The sequence below is a fragment of the Pantherophis guttatus genome, chromosome 3, assembly GCF_059756535.1.
Source record: "Pantherophis guttatus breed Tessera chromosome 3, ASM5975653v1, whole genome shotgun sequence".
Lineage (NCBI taxonomy): Eukaryota > Metazoa > Chordata > Lepidosauria > Squamata > Colubridae > Pantherophis > Pantherophis guttatus.
In genome coordinates, this window is record NC_142065.1 from 142,040,250 (window position 1) to 142,058,677 (window position 18,428).

General features: G+C 39.2%; 1 protein-coding gene across 1 annotated transcript; it reads left to right on the forward strand.

Annotated features, from left to right (window-relative positions):
• Window positions 1–3,147: 3,147 nt before the first annotated feature.
• Window positions 3,148–15,213, forward strand: LOC132711635 (serpin B11-like). Its single transcript, XM_087888800.1, has 7 exons — window positions 3,148–3,326; window positions 6,564–6,614; window positions 8,351–8,494; window positions 9,163–9,280; window positions 10,088–10,230; window positions 10,468–10,623; window positions 12,853–15,213. Exons 1-7 carry the CDS (start codon window positions 3,159–3,161, stop codon window positions 13,264–13,266), a joined length of 1,194 nt encoding a protein of 397 aa, XP_087744926.1. The 5' UTR covers window positions 3,148–3,158; the 3' UTR covers window positions 13,267–15,213.
• Window positions 15,214–18,428: the final 3,215 nt, after the last annotated feature.

The following is an 18,428-nucleotide window of genomic DNA, read 5'->3' on the forward strand; positions in this document are numbered from 1 at the left end:
CCTGAATCTTGTCTAAGGAAAATCTAAATTGGTGTCATTCCCACGGTACAGTAATCCCCATGGGGCTGTGGTTGTAGAGGAAGCAGCCAATGGAGGCACAGTCAGTAAAATCAGGAAGAGAGAAACCTTATGCTTCTGTTGCAGACAATGAGGTTTCTGTATTAATTGGGTTTGTGTCTTTCTTGAAGGAAGAGACACAACTGAACAAAGGTTCTCCATGAATGGCTAGCTCACACTTTATTTAAGGCTCTGCTTCCTTCCTTTCCCTTTAATCTAGGAGTTTTTAGTGTTGAAGGTATACATCCAATGATGCAGATTCCTGACCATGAGGGGGCAGGAGGGTATATAGTAATAATAATTAATTGTTCTGATCCATAAGAACAATGATGTGCAGAAAAAAATGGTGAACAATATTAATGAGCAGAAATTAAAATTAAAACCACATAAAAGTGAGGATCATGCTGGAGATTGACTGAACGATCCTACAGAGCCTGGAATCATTAAATCCTGGTGTAAAATAATAATAATTATTAAAAAATAAAAAAAGCAATAAGGAAATAATAAGGAAGTTCTGGATCAATGTAAAATGAAATAACGATATTGTATGCACAATGAAGTAACGTATACTTGAAACCTCTCAATCTGCCAGACATCCTCCCTCCCTCCCTCCCTCCCTCCCTCCCTCTCTGTCTCTCTTCTATATAGCCTTCCTCAAAGCCTTGTTCTGAGTCCTGTTTTTGTCTTTCCATGTTATTGCTTTCTGTTTTTGATATATCAAATGATTTGCCAGTTGGATCAGCTTGTCCCCATACCTGGCATTGTCATTCTCATTTTCAAAAAAATTGAAACTGGAGCCACTTTTGCTGGTTATTAGTTGCGCTTGCCCAGATGTGTGGTTCTGTTTGTTTTGGAAAGATCCTTAATAGAAGTTTTCCTCACAAGTGGTAACAGGTTTTGCCTTCCTATATAAGATCACATTAACTGCATGCTTTCCAAAGTAGAAACACAGGATAAGAATAGGAGCAAGCTTTTAAAATCAGATTTAATCAAATATGGCTTCATATCAAACTGCCGCACTGCCGTACTCCATCTACCATTTTTGCCAAAATAGTTTGGCTTGATCACATAAAAAAAAAAAAAGCGTGGCTCCCAATTTTTGGTTCCTGGAAATTAGAATAGAATAGAATAGAATTCTTTATTGGCCAAGTGTGATTTGGACACACAAGGAATTTGTCTTGTTGCATATGCTATCAGTGTACATAAAAGAAAAGATACGTTCATCAAGAATCATAAGGTACAACACTTAATTATAGTCATAGGGTACAAATAAGCAATCAGGAAACAATATCAGTATAAATTGTAAGGATACAAGGAACAAAATTACAGTTATACAGTCATAAGTGGAAGGAGATAGGTTGTGGGAACGATGAGAAGATTAACAGTAGTGCAGATTTAGTAAATAGTTTGATAGTGTTGAGGGAATTATTTGTTTAGCAGAGTGATGGCATTCAGGAAAAAACTGTTCTTGTGTTTAGTTGTTCTGGTGAATGAAGAAGATGAGGTGGCTGCAAGGTTGCTATAGACAGTGGCCTTATTTGCATACTAGTATGGCTACCTAATAAATGGAGAATGAAACATGTTTTTTTAAATTACTTTATAGCAGGAGTGTCAAACTCAAGGTTCGTGGGCCAGATCAGGCCCACGGGGTACTTAGATCTGGCGTGCAGGGCCGCTCTGGAAACAGTGAAGGACCAGCCCATGGTGCCTCTGCCAGCCAAAACGGGTCCTGAGCTCCATTTTTGCTGGCAGAGGGTTGCAGGAGGTGGTCACAGCTGAAAACGGAGCTCAGGAGGTTGTTTTGACTGGCAGGGTGCTCAGGCCACCACAGTCACACCACGCCCAATACGAGTGACATCGATCTGGCCATACCCACCTCAGCCATGCCCACCCCGGCCCCCCGAGGTCAAACACAACCCTGATGCAGCCCTCAGTGAAATTGAGTTTGACACCCCTGCTTTATAGCCTTGTCTTTCCTTTTTTAACGGTATGTGAGAATGATTTTGGGAGACAGGGGGAACAGGTGAAGCCAAGACAAAGATGGGATAAACCAAATTTGAGTCTGAACAGGGAGGGGTGGCAAAAAGCAACTCAGAAGGGACCCTCCCTAATTTTCAGGAGAGTGAAAGTGAGGGACTGGAGAGGTACTTTCAGACTTGCAAGATTCTGTTAATGAAATCTTACAAGAAAGATAAAGTTAGTACTCCTGTCTCCTTGTCTGGATCTCCCCATAGGTCTGATGGAAACAGAATGGCTCATGTAGTTAGGACACTGGGTTGACAATTTAGCAAGCCCATGTTTGAGACCAAGTGAGGCTGAAGGACAGTGCGCTCTCCAACCTAGCAGTTCAAAAGCAGTTCAAAAGTGAGCAATTGCAAGTAGATAGATAGGCATCCTTTGGTGGACACATTAATGGGACTGTGAAAGGGGCTCTCAATTGGGTGTCCCTCGGGCAACGGTGATGTCACTGGTTAATTCTTTCAATCCGGAAGCACCTTGGTGCTTCTGACACAATTGCATGGATGCCTAAGACTGACATCAATCTTGCAAGTCTGAAGATACCCCTCCCATTCCTCACTTTGGTTCTTCCATAACCTGTATCCATAAGCAGCTTGAAAGCAGGTGATTCAGTTTTCAGCTCACCCAGTTCATTGATGAATGAATGAAGACACAGTTTAGCATCAATTTTGATTTATGGGAACATGGGAAGCAAAACTGTAGTTTTGATAGGATGGTGTTTTTAAACAACCAAGATTTCAAGCTAATCATGACTTTTGCTAGTTCAAATGTAATGACAAATAATCCTGATTCTTTAAAAAGTGCTTAGGAGTTCTAATTTTCAAATATGAGAAGAGGTAGATGCTTAAGCTTCAGATATATTTATTTGGCCCACTTTCACCTTAGTGTGAATGTAGACAATGAAAAGGGAAGGGCTAAGCCATAAAAATGTACCATCAGTGTAGTTTGTTCATGCAGCAGTTATAGATTAGCTGGTATTTGTCATTTTTCCATTATTCTCTCTTGTACAAAGGAAAAAAACAAATGTCAGTACAAACTATTGATCTCATTTCTTTACTGTTGCAGGTACTATTAGCTCCACCATGAAAGACTTTGTTGAGGCTAATGGCAATTTTGCTGTAGAACTTTTCAAATTGCAACTGCAGGACAACTCTGGGAAAAATGTCATTTCATTCTCAATCGGCGCAGAAATGGCATTAGCCTTGATCTTGCTTGGCAGTGACAAAGAGACTGCTGATGAAATAAGAAAGGTAAGTGTCCTCAAGTACTTGTGTTCCTTAAAATAGTTATTTTAAGTCTTATTAAATTATTAACTATAGGTCACACATATAATCACATCTATGTTATTGCTAGAAAATGTTTCTTCCTGGTATCTGTCATATGAATATCTGCATGGAACCATGGGGAAATCTCTCCTGATTAGCAGCCTTTCTTCCCAACTGGACTTTCCAAAATTCCTTGGAAAGGAACCTTTTTGGATCTTCAGTGAGGAAATGATATAAGAAATGTAAAGAAATCTGTGCATTTTTGCAATAAGCATGTCACCATGCACAAAGGAAATATTTACTTATGTACCTCCTTATTCAATCTTCATTCTTGCTGACAGCCACATTCCAACAAAACTCCTGATGGGTTAGAATATTCACTCCAAAACTAGTAAAATTAATATATAACTAACACACACAGAGTCACACATGCACAAATGCCCAAAACTTCTTGGCATCCAGTAATGACAATGGCTTATTAATTTAAGGTCCCATCGAAAACTCCTGTCTTTTCTATCTTCCTGAGTTTTAAAGCTTTGTATAGTGACGGTATTTGTATAAAGCAGGGGAGAGGATGAGTGGCTAAAATATTTCTGCCCTCCAGCTCAGGAAAAATGACACAGAGCAATGGTTTTCAAACACCTTTTTGGAAAATTATCATAACCCTAACAAGTAGACAAGGTGATGCAAGAAGCTCAGGAGATAAGATGATCAGGAACAAGAAGAGTCGGTGATGTCCAAATATGGCTCTGTATTTGTGCCTTGGTATGCTCAACCCCAATGAAGCTACTGGGACAGGAAGATCTATTAATTTATGATTCATTTAGAAATATTCCAAGATAAAGAGGATTCTCTTAGAGAGAGAACCTAAAACATAGACTTACATTTCTTTTTATAGTTTGCACAATAAAGACATTTCAAAGTAAAAGTTGATTGGGTTAAGAAAAATAATCTCTCCAGTTACATCATGAAAAATTAGACATTCAATAATATGTAAGTGTAAGAACGGAGAAGAGTGTTGTATTCTGAGTAAAAGTAAAAGAAAGATTTCCAAGGGAAAAACATCAGACGAGATATTGATGAGATACATTCACATGGCTTTCCCAGCTCTGGACTCATAGACTTGTATCAAATATTTGGCCAGTCCTAGTTTCTAAAAGAAATGCTTTTTACATTCTTCTAGGACAGGGGTGTCAAACTCAAGGCCCGGGGGCTGGATCCGGCCTGCAGAGTGCTTAGATCTGGCCCACGGGGCCACCCTGGAAACAGCGAATGACCGGCCTGTGGCAAAAATAGAGCTTGGGAGGGCCGTTGTGAGCTCCGTTTTTGCTGGCAGAGGGTTGCAGGAGGCCATTGCAGCCGAAAATGGAGCTTGGAAGCCCATTTTTGCTGGCAGAGTGCTCAGGCCACCACAGGTACCCCCAACATGAGTGATGTCACACTGGCCATGCCTCCCCTGGCCCCCTCTTACCCCCCAAATCAAACACAACCCTGATGTGGCCCTCAATGAAATCAAGTTTGGCATCCCTGTTCTAGAAGGTTAAGGTTTATGGCAAATTGTAAGCAATACATTTAAAAGAAGGAAAATAAGGCAAATTAAAATACAAGAAAACCCATGTTAGCTAGCTGGTGCAATAATATTATTTACAAAACCTATATTTTAAGTATTACAAAGTCCATATTGCATGGCCCTCAGCAGCAAACTGCAATCAGACTTTAGCATGTTGCGAGTTATCCCCTGAATTCTCTAAATTTTCCTGCTGCCCTCAGTGACAACTGAAGAAGCGATCCCACTAGCAGTCTTGAGCATTAAGTCAGGTGAATGTATTTCTCTAGGATCCTTAGAGGGCAACACCTTGTCCCTCACTTCAAGCAGAAAGAAATTCCTGGATACTACTTACTACATTCATGTTGAAAGCACAAGGTTCTTCCCTATTGGAAGGATTAGCTAATGACATCACCATTGGCCAGTGGATGCCTGAGGGGACTTCTTTCATGTCCCCCAGGTATTTTCCCACCAAAGTAGTGCCTATTTATCTACTTGCATTTGCATGCTTTCAAACTGCTAGGCAGGCAGGAGCTGGGTCAAATTGATGAGGGAACTCATTCCATTATGCGGCTCCCGGGTTTAGAACTTCTGAGCTGTCATCCTTTCAATGGCCTTCTGATTCGGTCTCTTAACCACATGAGCCACCGCAGCCCCTATTGGATGGCATATAATTAAAGATGAACAATGACAAACAAGTTTTCTTGGTTAAGAGCTAGCCCACTTTTATGTCAGGTGCTGAAAGATACATTTGCCATTTTGAGATGATACTTGAGCGTCCAAGTGGCCTGGCCATGTCTTCATGTAATTTAACAGGACACAACTATTTTTCAGTATTTTCTGCAGGAACAGCATTCATTAGAGGATATGTAAGACTAGCAGGAAAATGAGGACTTTCCAAAATGGACATATCCCCACTTCCTGCAGTTTTGTTTGTCATATTGCAATAATAATAATAATACTAAAAATACAAACCCCACTATGTTTTAAATAACTTTAAAAAAATAACACACTCATTAGTTTTTTTCATTTCTGGCATCTGTAAAGCCCCAAGCAGAAGAAAGCTTGATTGTGACAGGTTAATTAATCAGGTGTATTGCGAGGGAAAATATGAGTTAGGTTACATAATGTTGGTAGCTTTGAGGGCAAGGCAGACGTGGTGTTATCTGTTTATAGCCATGAAAGGAATGTCCCATCTCTTCATATTCTTCAATATTTTGGAAACATCCGTCCTCTTTTCCAAGCTCTGAGAATTCCATTGTATCACCCATTATCATTGGCCAGGTTGTTGGGGTGGGGCACACGCACACACACACTCATCCACACTTGCCCATGTCCTAGGCTGGCAGACACTAAGCAGAGAGATGGGAGTCGCTAAGTCCGGATTCAAAGATGACTCCCAGAGTAGGCAGGCTTTGGGACCCCTTTTATCCCCAAAAGTCATTGCTCTGTTGATTTAAAAGTCTGGTAGCTGTTCAGAGGATTTGTGAAGGGGTTTCTTCTCCGCTCAAGTTCAACTTCTTTTGTCTGGTTCAGGTGACATTTTTTCCTTTGTTTCTTTAACAACTTTGTTCCATGTTTCCTTGCTTGCTTCATCTTGAGGTACGTCAGCTTTAGCCTGATCTTATACCCAACAAAGACAAATTGGGACAAAACTTATATATTTTGTTTTGCAGGCTCTTCACTTCTGGAGATGGCCAGAAACTGTGACCCCTACAGATGGGCCTGTAAGAAAATTCTCATTTTACTTGAATTTCATTTTACTAACTCTACTAAATGAACTATTTGGTATAAAGTGTTCTAAGCACTTGAAAAATAGAAAATAATTTCTTTCTTAATAAAGAAATATTAAATATCGGCAATCAGAATTGTATATCCTAACCGAAATCTGTTATGATGTTTAAGTGATTGGGCCCAACCTGTATTGTCCACAAAGTAATGGATAAGAATAATGGCTCACTTCCTAGACTCTCATCTTAAAGGAGAATATCTCAAGGATCAGGACAATGACCCCTAAGAGGACTTCTGCTGTAAAAATAAAACATATATTCACATCTTGAAACCGTTTAGCTAAGAATTGTCATATATGTGTTGTTATGAGCCATGGTGCAGCAGTGAGTTAGAATGCAGTACTGCAGGCACTGCTGATTGTCAGCAGTTTGGCAGTTTGAATCTCACCAGGCTCAAGATTGACTCAGCTTTCCATCCTTCCGAGGTCAGTAAAATAATGACCCAACTTGTTGGGGGCAATATGCTGAGTCTGTAAACCACGTAGAGAGGCTCTGTGAAATGGTATATAAGTCTAAGTGCTATTGCTATTATGAGTTACTCTGTTATGAGTTATGGGAAATGTAAATATTTAGAATAGAATAGAATAGAATAGAATAGAATAGAATAGAATAGAATAGAATAGAATAGAATTCTTTATTGGCCAAGTGTGATTGGACACACAAGGAATTTGTCTTTGGTGCATATGCTCTCAGTGTACATAAAAGAAAGAAAAAAGAAAAAAATATACATTCATCAAGAATCATAAGATACAACACTTAGTGATAGTCATAGGTTACTAATAAGCAATCAAATCATACTAGGAAACAAACAGAATAATATAAATCGTAAAAATACAAGCAACATGGTTATAGTCATAAGTGGGAGGAGGTAGGTAATAGGAAGGATGAGAAGAATAATAGTAATACAGTCTTTGGAGGATATTTTGGAGCAGTGGTCACCAACTGGTGGTCTTTGTCCACAAGAAAATTTTGGTAGTCGGCAGAAAAATTCAGGGTCTTCTTGTGTGGGTCAGAGTCGGGAAGAAATTCTGACTTGGGGTCTGCTTCAGCCTCCTGGTGCGGGGCTTTGGGAAAGGCTGGAGGGAAGTGCTGCTGGTGGCAAAGAGCTTTGTTCCAGTGGGAATGCATCATGGATGGAACTGGCTGACCATCTCAGCTCACTGAGCCTCCAGACGCCAATACTTGGCTTTGCACTCCTGCAGGTCTTCCCTCTGCTTGGAAAGCCTATGCTCATAGTTCTCAGTGAGGTGCTTCTGCTGAGCCTCCTTCTCAGTCAGATCCAATTTGAACTGAGCTGTTTTGTTAATTCTTTCTCGTGGTGGCTGCTTAGCTTCAACAACTGCTTCCTGTTGGGGCCCTAAGGAGCCTGGGTGGGGAGAGGAGGCTGGGAGGGGAGGGGAGGGGAAGGGTGAGTAGAGGCTGGTGAGGCACCCCTCGATGTGAGTGATGTTGAGTTGACGACGTCCACCCAGCCACATTCCCACCCAGTCACATGACCACCCAGCCATGTCCACCCAGCCGGTCATTAGGCAGATCGTATTAGTGGTCCGTGGGATTTAAAATTATGAATTTAATGGTCCCTGAGGTCCGAAAGGTTGGTGACCCCTGTTTTGGAGGATGTTGGCAAATATGATTTATATGATTGTAAATCTGCTATCCTTTGCTGCTTGAAGCATTCTGGGACTGAGTGTGATATACCTGGAGGATTTCACAGCCAGTTCAAGCGAATCCTAACAATCCTCAACCAGCATTCCAAATATCATATGCTGAAGATAGGTGGCCGGATATATGGATCAAAGGCTGAAGATTTCCTGGAGGTAAGAAAGAACGCTTTTTCTCTCTTCCCTTCTTAATCCAATGTTGATGGATTCTAGTGGTTTACTAGAAATTCTACAGGTATCATGTTTTGTGAAGCAGGAAATTAGGTTAGATCAGGTATAAGACTTCTGGCAAACTGCAATGCACACGTGGGGAAAAGTCTGGGTTAACATATTAGGTTTAATGTATGTGAAAATGTTCCTTCACCTAGGGCCAATAACATGCATTGCTCCATTATTCGAAGCAATTTCAAAATCTAGGACCATGTTCGTTTCCCATGAATATTCATTTCTGCATAACAGCAAACAAAACATTAAACAGTAAAATAGTGGATGATAAGATAAGGTAACTCTTTGGCAAATGCGGTTTGATACACACACACACTTTTCCAGGCAATGATGTCATTCAAACACTAGGAATTTTATTCTTCTAGGACAAAGTTTCTTAACCTGAAAAGCAATTTTCAGATGTGGGGACTATAACTCCCAGAATTCCCCAGCTCCAGAATTATTTTCAACTTTCCAGTCTAGCCTACTAACTGAGCCACAGCAAATTAGGTGCTCCCATCTAGATTGTCCAGTAACCAGTGTCAACTAGATTTATTGATTCAGTGCATGTGATAATAGGTGAATGAATATATTGCTATGTCTTATTTCGTTTGGTGCAGCATTACAAAAAGTGTGTTAAAGAGATATACAATTCGGATTTCGAAAATGTTGATTTTAAGAATGCAGCTGTGGAAGCTAGACAGAAAATGAATTCCTGGGTTGAAAGCGAAACAAATGGTGAGATATCATACGCTGCTCATTGGATTTCCCACACTGAATATCAAGAAGCAGAACGTTTAGTCATTGCGAACTAACGGGAGAGGACAGACAATGGACTTTCTGCTGCAAGAAAAATTAGTGATGTGCAGTGGATTTTTATAGGCTGATGTGCTGTGGAGTGAGATGAAGCATGAGGCCAATTCCTGTATACTTTAACCTGCCGCTTTAAATGCCAAAAAGGTCATTCATGAATTTTAAATATTACAGGTATACATACAAAAAGATTTGTAGAGCAGGGAAGGGACAATGAATATGCCCTACCAAGATGCTGAAGAAGAGAAAATTAACCTATGGTCTGGGGTAGGCCTGAGTGTATTGCCAATCTGCAATATATCAGAGGCTCAGAGTTTCAGGCCTTCAGCTCAATGAACCTTTGCGATCCTCATCCATGACTTTAGATAAAGGATTTGCAGAGTTGGGTCCAACCTTCCCTTAGATACAGGGAACCCACAAGATGGCTCCATTATGTCTAAGTTTTTAACACTGTGTTATGTGTATCTCTGGTGTCATTCTTCCTTTAAGTTATTGTGGGTTTTTTTTAACTGTATACTTCCCAGAGTGAGATAGGTGGCTACATAAATATAATGAGTGAATGAAATCAGGTCATTTTAGGCTTACGTTTTCACTCTTTCATTTATCTTGGATTTTGATATTTTGTGTATTTTTTTCTATTCTCGGACTTAAAAATTGTGTTGTAGAAAGAAGTGATTCATTGACAGTATTCCCCCATTTGCAGATATTTTCATTCAATGTCTTTTCCTAAAGGTGCTATCAAGGAATTCTTTCCTCCTCACTCCATTGATCAATCAACTTCCCTGATCTTATTAAATACAACCTCTTTCCAAGGAAGGTGGAAATTTCCATTTAATCCAAGAAATACATACAGAGGAGTCTTTTGGAATTGTCAGGTACAGTATATAAAAAACTAGGGAAAGTCATAATTCTATCAAACAATTAAAAGTAACAGCCTTGTTGACCATGGTGGGAACACAAAATCTATATATTAGGTGGTATCTTGAATTATCAGAGTCTGAGGTGAAAAACTGGTATTACAGTTGGCCTTGGCTTACTATACTCAACATTTCATCTTGAAACTCCTGATATTGTTATTGTTTTACTTTTAAACATTACTTTCTTTCTTATAGGATCAGAGCATTTATGTGGATATGATGACTCAAAGGGGCAGATTTAACACAGCTAATATACCGAGTCCATCAATGCAAGTGGTGCAGCTTCCTTATGTTGATGACATTCTGTATATGTACATTTTTCTGCCAGAAAACCGCCTATCTACAGATGAGGTAATTTGAGTTTTGAATCTGTATTTTAATAATATGCTTGGTAAAAGATCTGAACACACATCCCTAAATTTACATCTACAACTTTTTAAAAATCATAGAATTACAGGAAATTGTGTTTCTAGTCCTAAACAATTCTCAAATCTCAGCTTGGATATATTTTTTTCTCATATTGTTTATCAGTATAATAACTAACTGTAGGATTTTAAATCTGTTGGTATACTGAACATATTCCTTAGTTTGTGTGCAACAATATACTAGCTTGCAATGGTAGTCTAGAAATCAATGTTGCTAGCTATCATAGAGTAGCAGGAATTATTCTAGTGACACACTAGCCAAAATTTGCTGACTAATACTGTCCTGAGGACTTTATCACTGGGGGGGGGGGGGAAATAGAAACTCACTATCCAGAATATAGGCTATTATCCAGTATCAGCAAAAATACTTTTTTCAGACAATCTCTCCTTAAAGCCACTGAGAGTTTCCCAGATTCCTGCCTTCTCTCATCATAATTGGGAAGGCAGGTGTTCTTTTGCAGTGGATGGCTGTCTGCATCCACTGGCATTTGTGAGTTGTCACGTATATCTCCTTACATTGAATCTCTACATGGAGGTATTGGGCACCTTTGCACAAATCTATTCTCTCTCCCACTCCCTCCCTCCCTCTCCCTCCCCGCCACTCACTCTCTCTCTCTCTCTCTCTCTCTCTCTCTCTGTGTGTGTGTGTTTGTGTGTGTGTGTGGTCCTTGGTGCTCCCTGAGCTTTGTTATTTTCTTGCAGACATTTCATTACCCAAACTACTTAATATCATCAATGCTAGTACTAAGACTAATGATATTACTTAGTTTGGATAATGAAACTTCTGCAAGAAAACAACTAAGCTCAGAGAGCGCTAAGGACCCCCCATTCAACTCTGAGCTACAAATATTCTCCTTATCTATCTTCTGTGTCGAACAGTCTTCCCCAAGACCACTTGTTCATGTCTGGTCTCATGTTCAGTGATGTACTGAGAACACTACTTTATATACAAGAGATATTTCTATCTCTTCTACAACGACCAGTATATGAAATATTTGGCCATGTTGTTAGGCAATATTTTTCTTTCTCTAGTAGTATCTCTCTTCTCTGTATGTGTGTGTACTATTGAGAGTCAATTTTTATTAGTGTGGTTCTCTTACTCCAACTGCTACCTACTCTTAAGCCATTCTAAGAACAATGGCTACCATATATGAAAATATGATACCTGCTAGCACTAGGAGGCTCTCGACTCTGTGCTGAACTGTGGCCTGGCATTTGGGAAAAGCTGCATTTTGACGGCTGAACCTGCACCTTCTGCCCTTAATTCCTGTATATTGAATTAATATGATTTAGGAAAGACATTGCTCTATTGGGTGACATGAATGGATAAGGGGTAAAAAAAAGTAAAACCTAGATAGGAAAAAAAAACATACAGCATATTAATAAATTGTATGTATGACCAGCATTTTTATTTCACTATTCCTCTAGGAACAAAAAACAGCATGCATGCAGTAATTTTCTCTCTCCCTCAGCATTCTCACAATCTCTGTTAGGTTGACTGGGTTGAGAGAAGAGTCAAACAGTGAAATCTTTTGAATCTTGGCAATGCTAGTTTTTGCCCTTGATCTCTACAAAGATTATATCCCTCCCTTTCCTGGGATTCCTGATTTTAATCTGTGGCTGGAGGGAATTGGGAATTGGTGGAAACCCCAGCCGTCACTTCTCTTCAAATTCTGCCTTTTGTTTTAAAAGGGCTCACTTTTTCTCCCTTCAGCAAGGAGTCTAGATCAGGGGTCTCCAACCTTGGCAACCTTAAGACTTGTGGACTTGTGGAGTTGAAGTCCACAAGTCTTAAAGTTGCCAAGGTTGGGGACCTCTGGTCTAGATTATTTCCCTTCATTTACATGTCAGAGAAATCTCCCTTACCGCGAATGCATAAACTGTAAATGCCTGGCAGCCTATGAGATTGAGAATATCCGGTTTAAGCAGACATATTCACAACCCTGAAGCAAGATACATTCTTCCTAGATGCACTGCTCAGCAGCTTGAAAAGAAGTAGCATTTCAGCAGATAAATTTATCAGATTATGTCAAAACGAAAATGTGGTTATTGTGAAGATGTTTGGCATTTTGGAAAACCATTTGTCTGTTTTGTTCTTTTTTCCCCTCCAATATTTTGTTTTCACTCTTGGATTGGTTTCTATTTTACTTGACAGATTATAATGAATTTCACTTTCGAACAATTGCAAAGATGGACCGATCCCGCAAATATGAGAAACGCAGACCTTAACATTTCTTTTCCAAAGTTCAGAGCGAAAATGAACCATTCAATGAATTCTGCATTTTCAAAAATGGGGGTGAAAGATCTGTTTACTCCAGGCAAAGCCGATTTATCTGGCATGACTGGGAATACTCAGTCGATGGTGTCTCAGATTAGTCAATCAATTAGCTTTGCTGTCAACGAAGATGGTGTAGAGGCAGCTGGAGCCTCTCGTACAGAGGTAGTAGATGGGGCTTTCAGTGAACTTAAAGTGAATAAGGAATTCATTTTTATGGTGAAACATACGGCAACTGGCTTCATCATGTTTTTGGGCAGGATTTGTATGCCAAAGTGGGAGGAGCTGCCATAATAACAAATGTCTTCCCAGGTGTTGTAAACAGTGGAGCCTTCTATATTCTTAATTCTATTTCAACTTGGCCAATATCTTGTCTAAATTTATAAGCCCAAAATTGATTTCCTATTTGCCTATCTGGGTAAAAAAAAAAAGGCTTTTACTTTGTGAGTTTATTTGCAATTCCTCTCCAGTGCAAAAGTGATGTATCCATAATAAACTTTTCTTATACTGTGCATTAAACTCCTTTTCAACAGCAAAACGTGCATATTTGGGATTTCATACATGGAATACGGAACAATTGGGGAGAATCCTCCTTAGAGAATAAACCTAAAGTAAAAGAATGTCCTCAATCATCCAGGTCAAGTCCAGTTGCCTTTTAGAAAAAAACACCTTTGGGACTAAAGGGGGTAGTTGTAGGGCAAAGGAGGACAAATACAACTACCGTATTTTTCAGAGTATAAGACACACCTTAGTTTTTGGGGAGGAAAATAAGAAAAAAGCTGATTGGTGGGTGGATCAGCCTCCCGAAATACCCCCAATCAGCTGTTCCAGAGGTGAATTTTAGCAACAGGTTCCTTGGTTGTGAGCTCTGTGCCTTGCTTTTTTTTTTTTTGCTTTTTTTCCTGCCTCTGAAACTTCTGAAACTCCCTTTCAGAAAAAAAAACTTTTTTTTCCTGCCTCTGAAAGCCTCCGAAACAGAGCTTCAGAAAAAAAGCCTCTGAAGCTCTGTTTGGGGGCTTCTTTTCTGAAGCTTCTTTTCTGATGCTTTTTTCAGCCTCTGAAACCTCTGAAAAGCTGGGCGGGGCTACATTCGGAGTGTAAAACACACCCAGGTTTTCACCCTTTTTTTGATTTATTCAAATCTTGGTTTGGAAGAGGTCTAAAGCTGGGAATTGCAAATTGTAACTGATGCAAATGGAACGTACATGATTCTGTAAATTTGTCTGATGATGTTAATAACGTAGCCTAATATGTAATAGGTTTTCTGATCAATAGCCAAGATGATTTATTTTGGCTGGGCTGCAGTTCATTCAGTTCATTCTGTGTGGTTGGTTCTTCCTTTAAAATAGCTGACCTTCTGGGATTGTGGAAGTAGCTTCTTTTTGCTGGTCAAGAAATCCTGCCCGTTAGAAGCTTTCAATGTCTTATGGTCTCTTTTCTCTCCTTGAGAGATTCAAATGTGGTGGCATATCTCTGTGCACCACTCTTAATTTTTAATCTGGGGAATAATCTGAGGCATCAGGAAATAGATATAAATAGAGATAGATATATGATAGATAGATAAATAGACAGACAGAGGAAAGCAGTGAATCAATCTAAGTGATCTATATATTCTATATATCTATATCTACATATTTCCCTGAGACAATCAGTCCTATAAGGCAGACCAAATTAGGAAACAACAATAGAATTTGAAACAATAGAGTTTTAGTAGTCCTTGTGATGACTATTTCCTAACCTGGCCTACTTCAAACGGCTGATTTCTCCAGATTTCACTGCATATGGAGGCAGAGTTGGAGGCAATTTTCATGTGTAAAAGGAGGCCAGAGAAAAGAACGTGTCAGGCGTGATTTAGCAGAAGAACTTTCAGCACAGTTGAAAGAAGGAGGGCTAGGTTCAATTTTCTCTCTTGAGAAATAGCTTCCTGCTGAAATCAGACCATGGGCTCTGCTGAAATATTTCTCTGTGTTTTTTTTTTAAAAGTTTTGCAAAGCTTCTAAATGTCAGAATGGAATTCTTATTCATTTCCCCAAGTGGTAGGTGTCTTAACAGCGACAGTACATGTCAAAGTCCCTGCAGACTGATTGAATGGACCAGCCACATAGTGAGTGGGTTTGAAGAGATGAAAGCTAAGGTTCTGCCAGGAAGTTTCTGAATCAGCAAAAAGCAACTCTTATGAAACTCTGTCTATTAACGCTACTGTTAAAAAAAAAAGCCTAATAAAGCTCTATCATGCAAGTACTTTACAGTGTCAGTTTGAATTTATGGTTTCCTTGAAAAATTAGTAGCATTTCACTGTATGGATTAAGCCAGGCCTCTCCAAACTTGACAACTTCCTTGAATTCTGGGAATTGAAGTCCACAAGTCTTAAAGTTGCCAAATATGGCAACTAAACTCTGGACTAAGCTATTCAACTCACTGCATAAGACAAACAGATGAAAAAGGCTCAGCAGATCCAAACAAGCAGGATACGAAGTCTATATAGTAGAATACAGGTTTCATATCTGCTAGTTTCCTAGTGACAATAGAATACATATTTTCCTTGTGAAAATCTGGCTCATATCACATATTAGAAGCAAAAGTTTAATCGAAATGATATTGAAGGATTTTACCCAGAGCTTCAAAATTAAAAGTACACACATATCAAATTAAGCAAAAACATTTCTACTACAAGAAAATAATGGTGTTTGTCTTAATGTTGCCAAAAGACAAGGATAGGGAAGTGGTCACCAAGATTTTTATTGCAATGGGAAAATAATGGTGATTTAGCCTTCCTTATAAAGCAAAGAGACAATACTTCTTTTCTGACCTTGAGCATCCATAAGAAATTTTTTGGATTGTTTTTTGTAATGATCAAACATGTTATGAGGCATTCTCTAATGCTTTGGGGGCACTTCCTTCTTCTTCTTCTTACTATTAGTGTTATATACAGAATTTTCATATTTGAGAAAAACAACTGATGGATATTTTATGAACTAACCACCAGAGTTCTTGGAAGTAGAAGACTGTTTTTCATGCCGGTTATTTTTTATCTTCTACCATCCTCCAGAAAAATCATTTACATCTTTATTTATATTCCATCATTATTTTTGTAAGCAATTCAAAGCAGCAAACATTCCAAATATCCCTCCTCCTCCTCCTATTTTCCCCACCACAGTCCTGTGGGGTAGGCTGGGCTGAGAGAGGGAATGACTGGCCCAAAATCAGCCAGTCAGTTGTTAACTCACTGAGCCATTTCTGAACTTTCCTGCAATGTGAAAAAGAGACCTATCTGCAGCCAGTGTTTTGTTTAGAAGAGCGTCCACCTGTCTTGAAAAAGCAGAAAAACTATAAGAGTAGGATTGTGCTTTGCTATGGTGGATAAGGATGCATTTGTCTGCAATTCTTTAAACAAAATATGGCCTTTTCTGGGGAAGAAAGGCAGCTGCATAATCCCATGAAACTAACCCCGGGAAAAAAAATGCAGCTGCCTTAAAGAATTGCAAACAGGTGCAGCATTCCTTTCTCTGTGCTCTCCAAAATATATATTTTTGCATTTGAATCCAAAATGCAGTGGTACAGTACAAGAGGGCAAATAAGAATACACAATCAAGAAATGTTATTTGAAATAGGTGCTTTGTAAACTTATCTGTGGCAAGTCTTCCAAGCCACTGTTTTGCAAAAGCATTCACAACAATATCCATCAGAATCCAAATATAGGGTTCCAACTTTAGGTGACATTTATGGCTGCTTATTTTGTTTCTACTACTAATAAAGAAATGAGTGAAAAATCATCATTTTTATAATTATTCCTGAAGTGGAAGAAACAATTATATAAAAGGCTTCAAATGTAATTGAATACATAATTACAATTAAGCCAAAAATGCAATTCCAGTAAATTAGAATTTGCTCATAGAAATTCCCAGATTAACCCATGACATCTCCAGCAAGTGATAGGAAAGCTCTTTTTCCACCTAAGGCCCAGAAGAAATAGTACTGAGTTAAATAGAGTATAAGCATAAAGGTAAAAAATGATATATGCAATGTTATCTTCATTTTAGACGTCTCAAGGATTTTGTGGCTCCCTGTGTTTTCTTTTCTGTGGGAAACTGGTCCAAATGGCTCTTTGAGTGTTTAAGGTTGCAAACCCCTGCTCTGGTGTGTGTGTGTGTAAAAGGCAGCAGTGATCACTGATCGTAACAGACAAGAACAGGCATCAAACAGCAGATCCATAGAAGCAGGGATTTACCCCACTAGGTAGAACCCAAAGGGTAGATCAATGTCTCTCAGCTGAAAGATGTATGGACTTTAACTCCCAGAATTCCCCAGCCATCCATCAAGGAATTTCCAAAGAAGATTGTGGAGAATAATAGAGCTAAGAATCTGTGGGAGTTCTGGCTCCAGAAGGACAGGCAGGCATTAGATAATCAACCAGACACTGTAGTAGTAGACAAATTAATAGACAAAGACCAGAAGAGCTCAGAAGGCCAGGCAAGCGAGGTGAGGCGAGGCACCACTCGACGTATGTTATGTCAAATTGGCTACGCCCACCCAGTCACACAACCACCCAGCCACGCCCAGCCACCCAGCCATTACGGCAGAGAACCGGTTGTTAAACTTTTGCAGCCCACCACTGGCTTTATGACAAATTAACATGATATAATCTTTGACAAGTCAGCAAATTCATCCTCATCAAGTACTTGAAGGATCTTATTAATTATTAAGATATTCTTCCTTAGTCATTTTTTAGTCATGCGTTAGTCTCATTTAGACTTGAATGCTCTTAGGCAGACTAAAAACAAATTGCTGAAAAGTATAAGAAAGTTAGAGTAGATAGTGTGTCTTTCAATAAGTATATAAGAAGATAAGTATAAAGTAATCTCTGACCTTTTCAAGGCCCACATAAGGTGGGCAGAATCTTTAAATAGCAGCATCTATTTTTGTTTGCCACTTCTTTGTGTTCACATGGATTGAAATATGAATCACCCTTTATAAGCACAAGTTATCTCAATGTTTGACATTATAAGAAAGATGCTAAACTGTATGGTTTCAACAAAGAGCTAACAGAACGAGATCAGATATTGACTGGAACAGATGAGAAATCGATAAAGAAATTATATTGTTATCTATTAAGTATTAAACTTGAAAGTGAGCAGGTAAAGGAGACAATGATTGCTTGGGCTAAAAATATTGAAATTATGTTAAGGGGGATAGAATTCCATCTATTCATCTGTCAGCAGGATAACAAAATGAAACCAGACCAGATTTAGTTTGGGGAGCAAAAGAAAGATCGATCTGAACATGGCCCAGATCTGATGATAGAGGAAGGACTCTATAGAGGAAGAAAACATCACTCCACCCCCAGCACATCTCTATGGGAGATGCAACACTTCAGAATGCCGATGGCTCCTCCATTCTAAGACCCCAACCCTCTCCCTTCCCAGTCACATGACCTACACCACTGATATTTTAAGAGG

Coding starts and splice junctions, on each gene's coding strand:
- LOC132711635 (XM_087888800.1), top strand. CDS start 3,159: ATGAAAGACTTTGTTGAGGCTAATGGCAATTTTGCTGTAGAACTTTTC. Junction 10,231..10,467: donor GAGTCTTTTGGAATTGTCAG/GTACAGTATATA, acceptor TCTTTCTTATAG/GATCAGAGCATTTATGTGGA. Junction 10,624..12,852: donor ACCGCCTATCTACAGATGAG/GTAATTTGAGTT, acceptor TTTACTTGACAG/ATTATAATGAATTTCACTTT.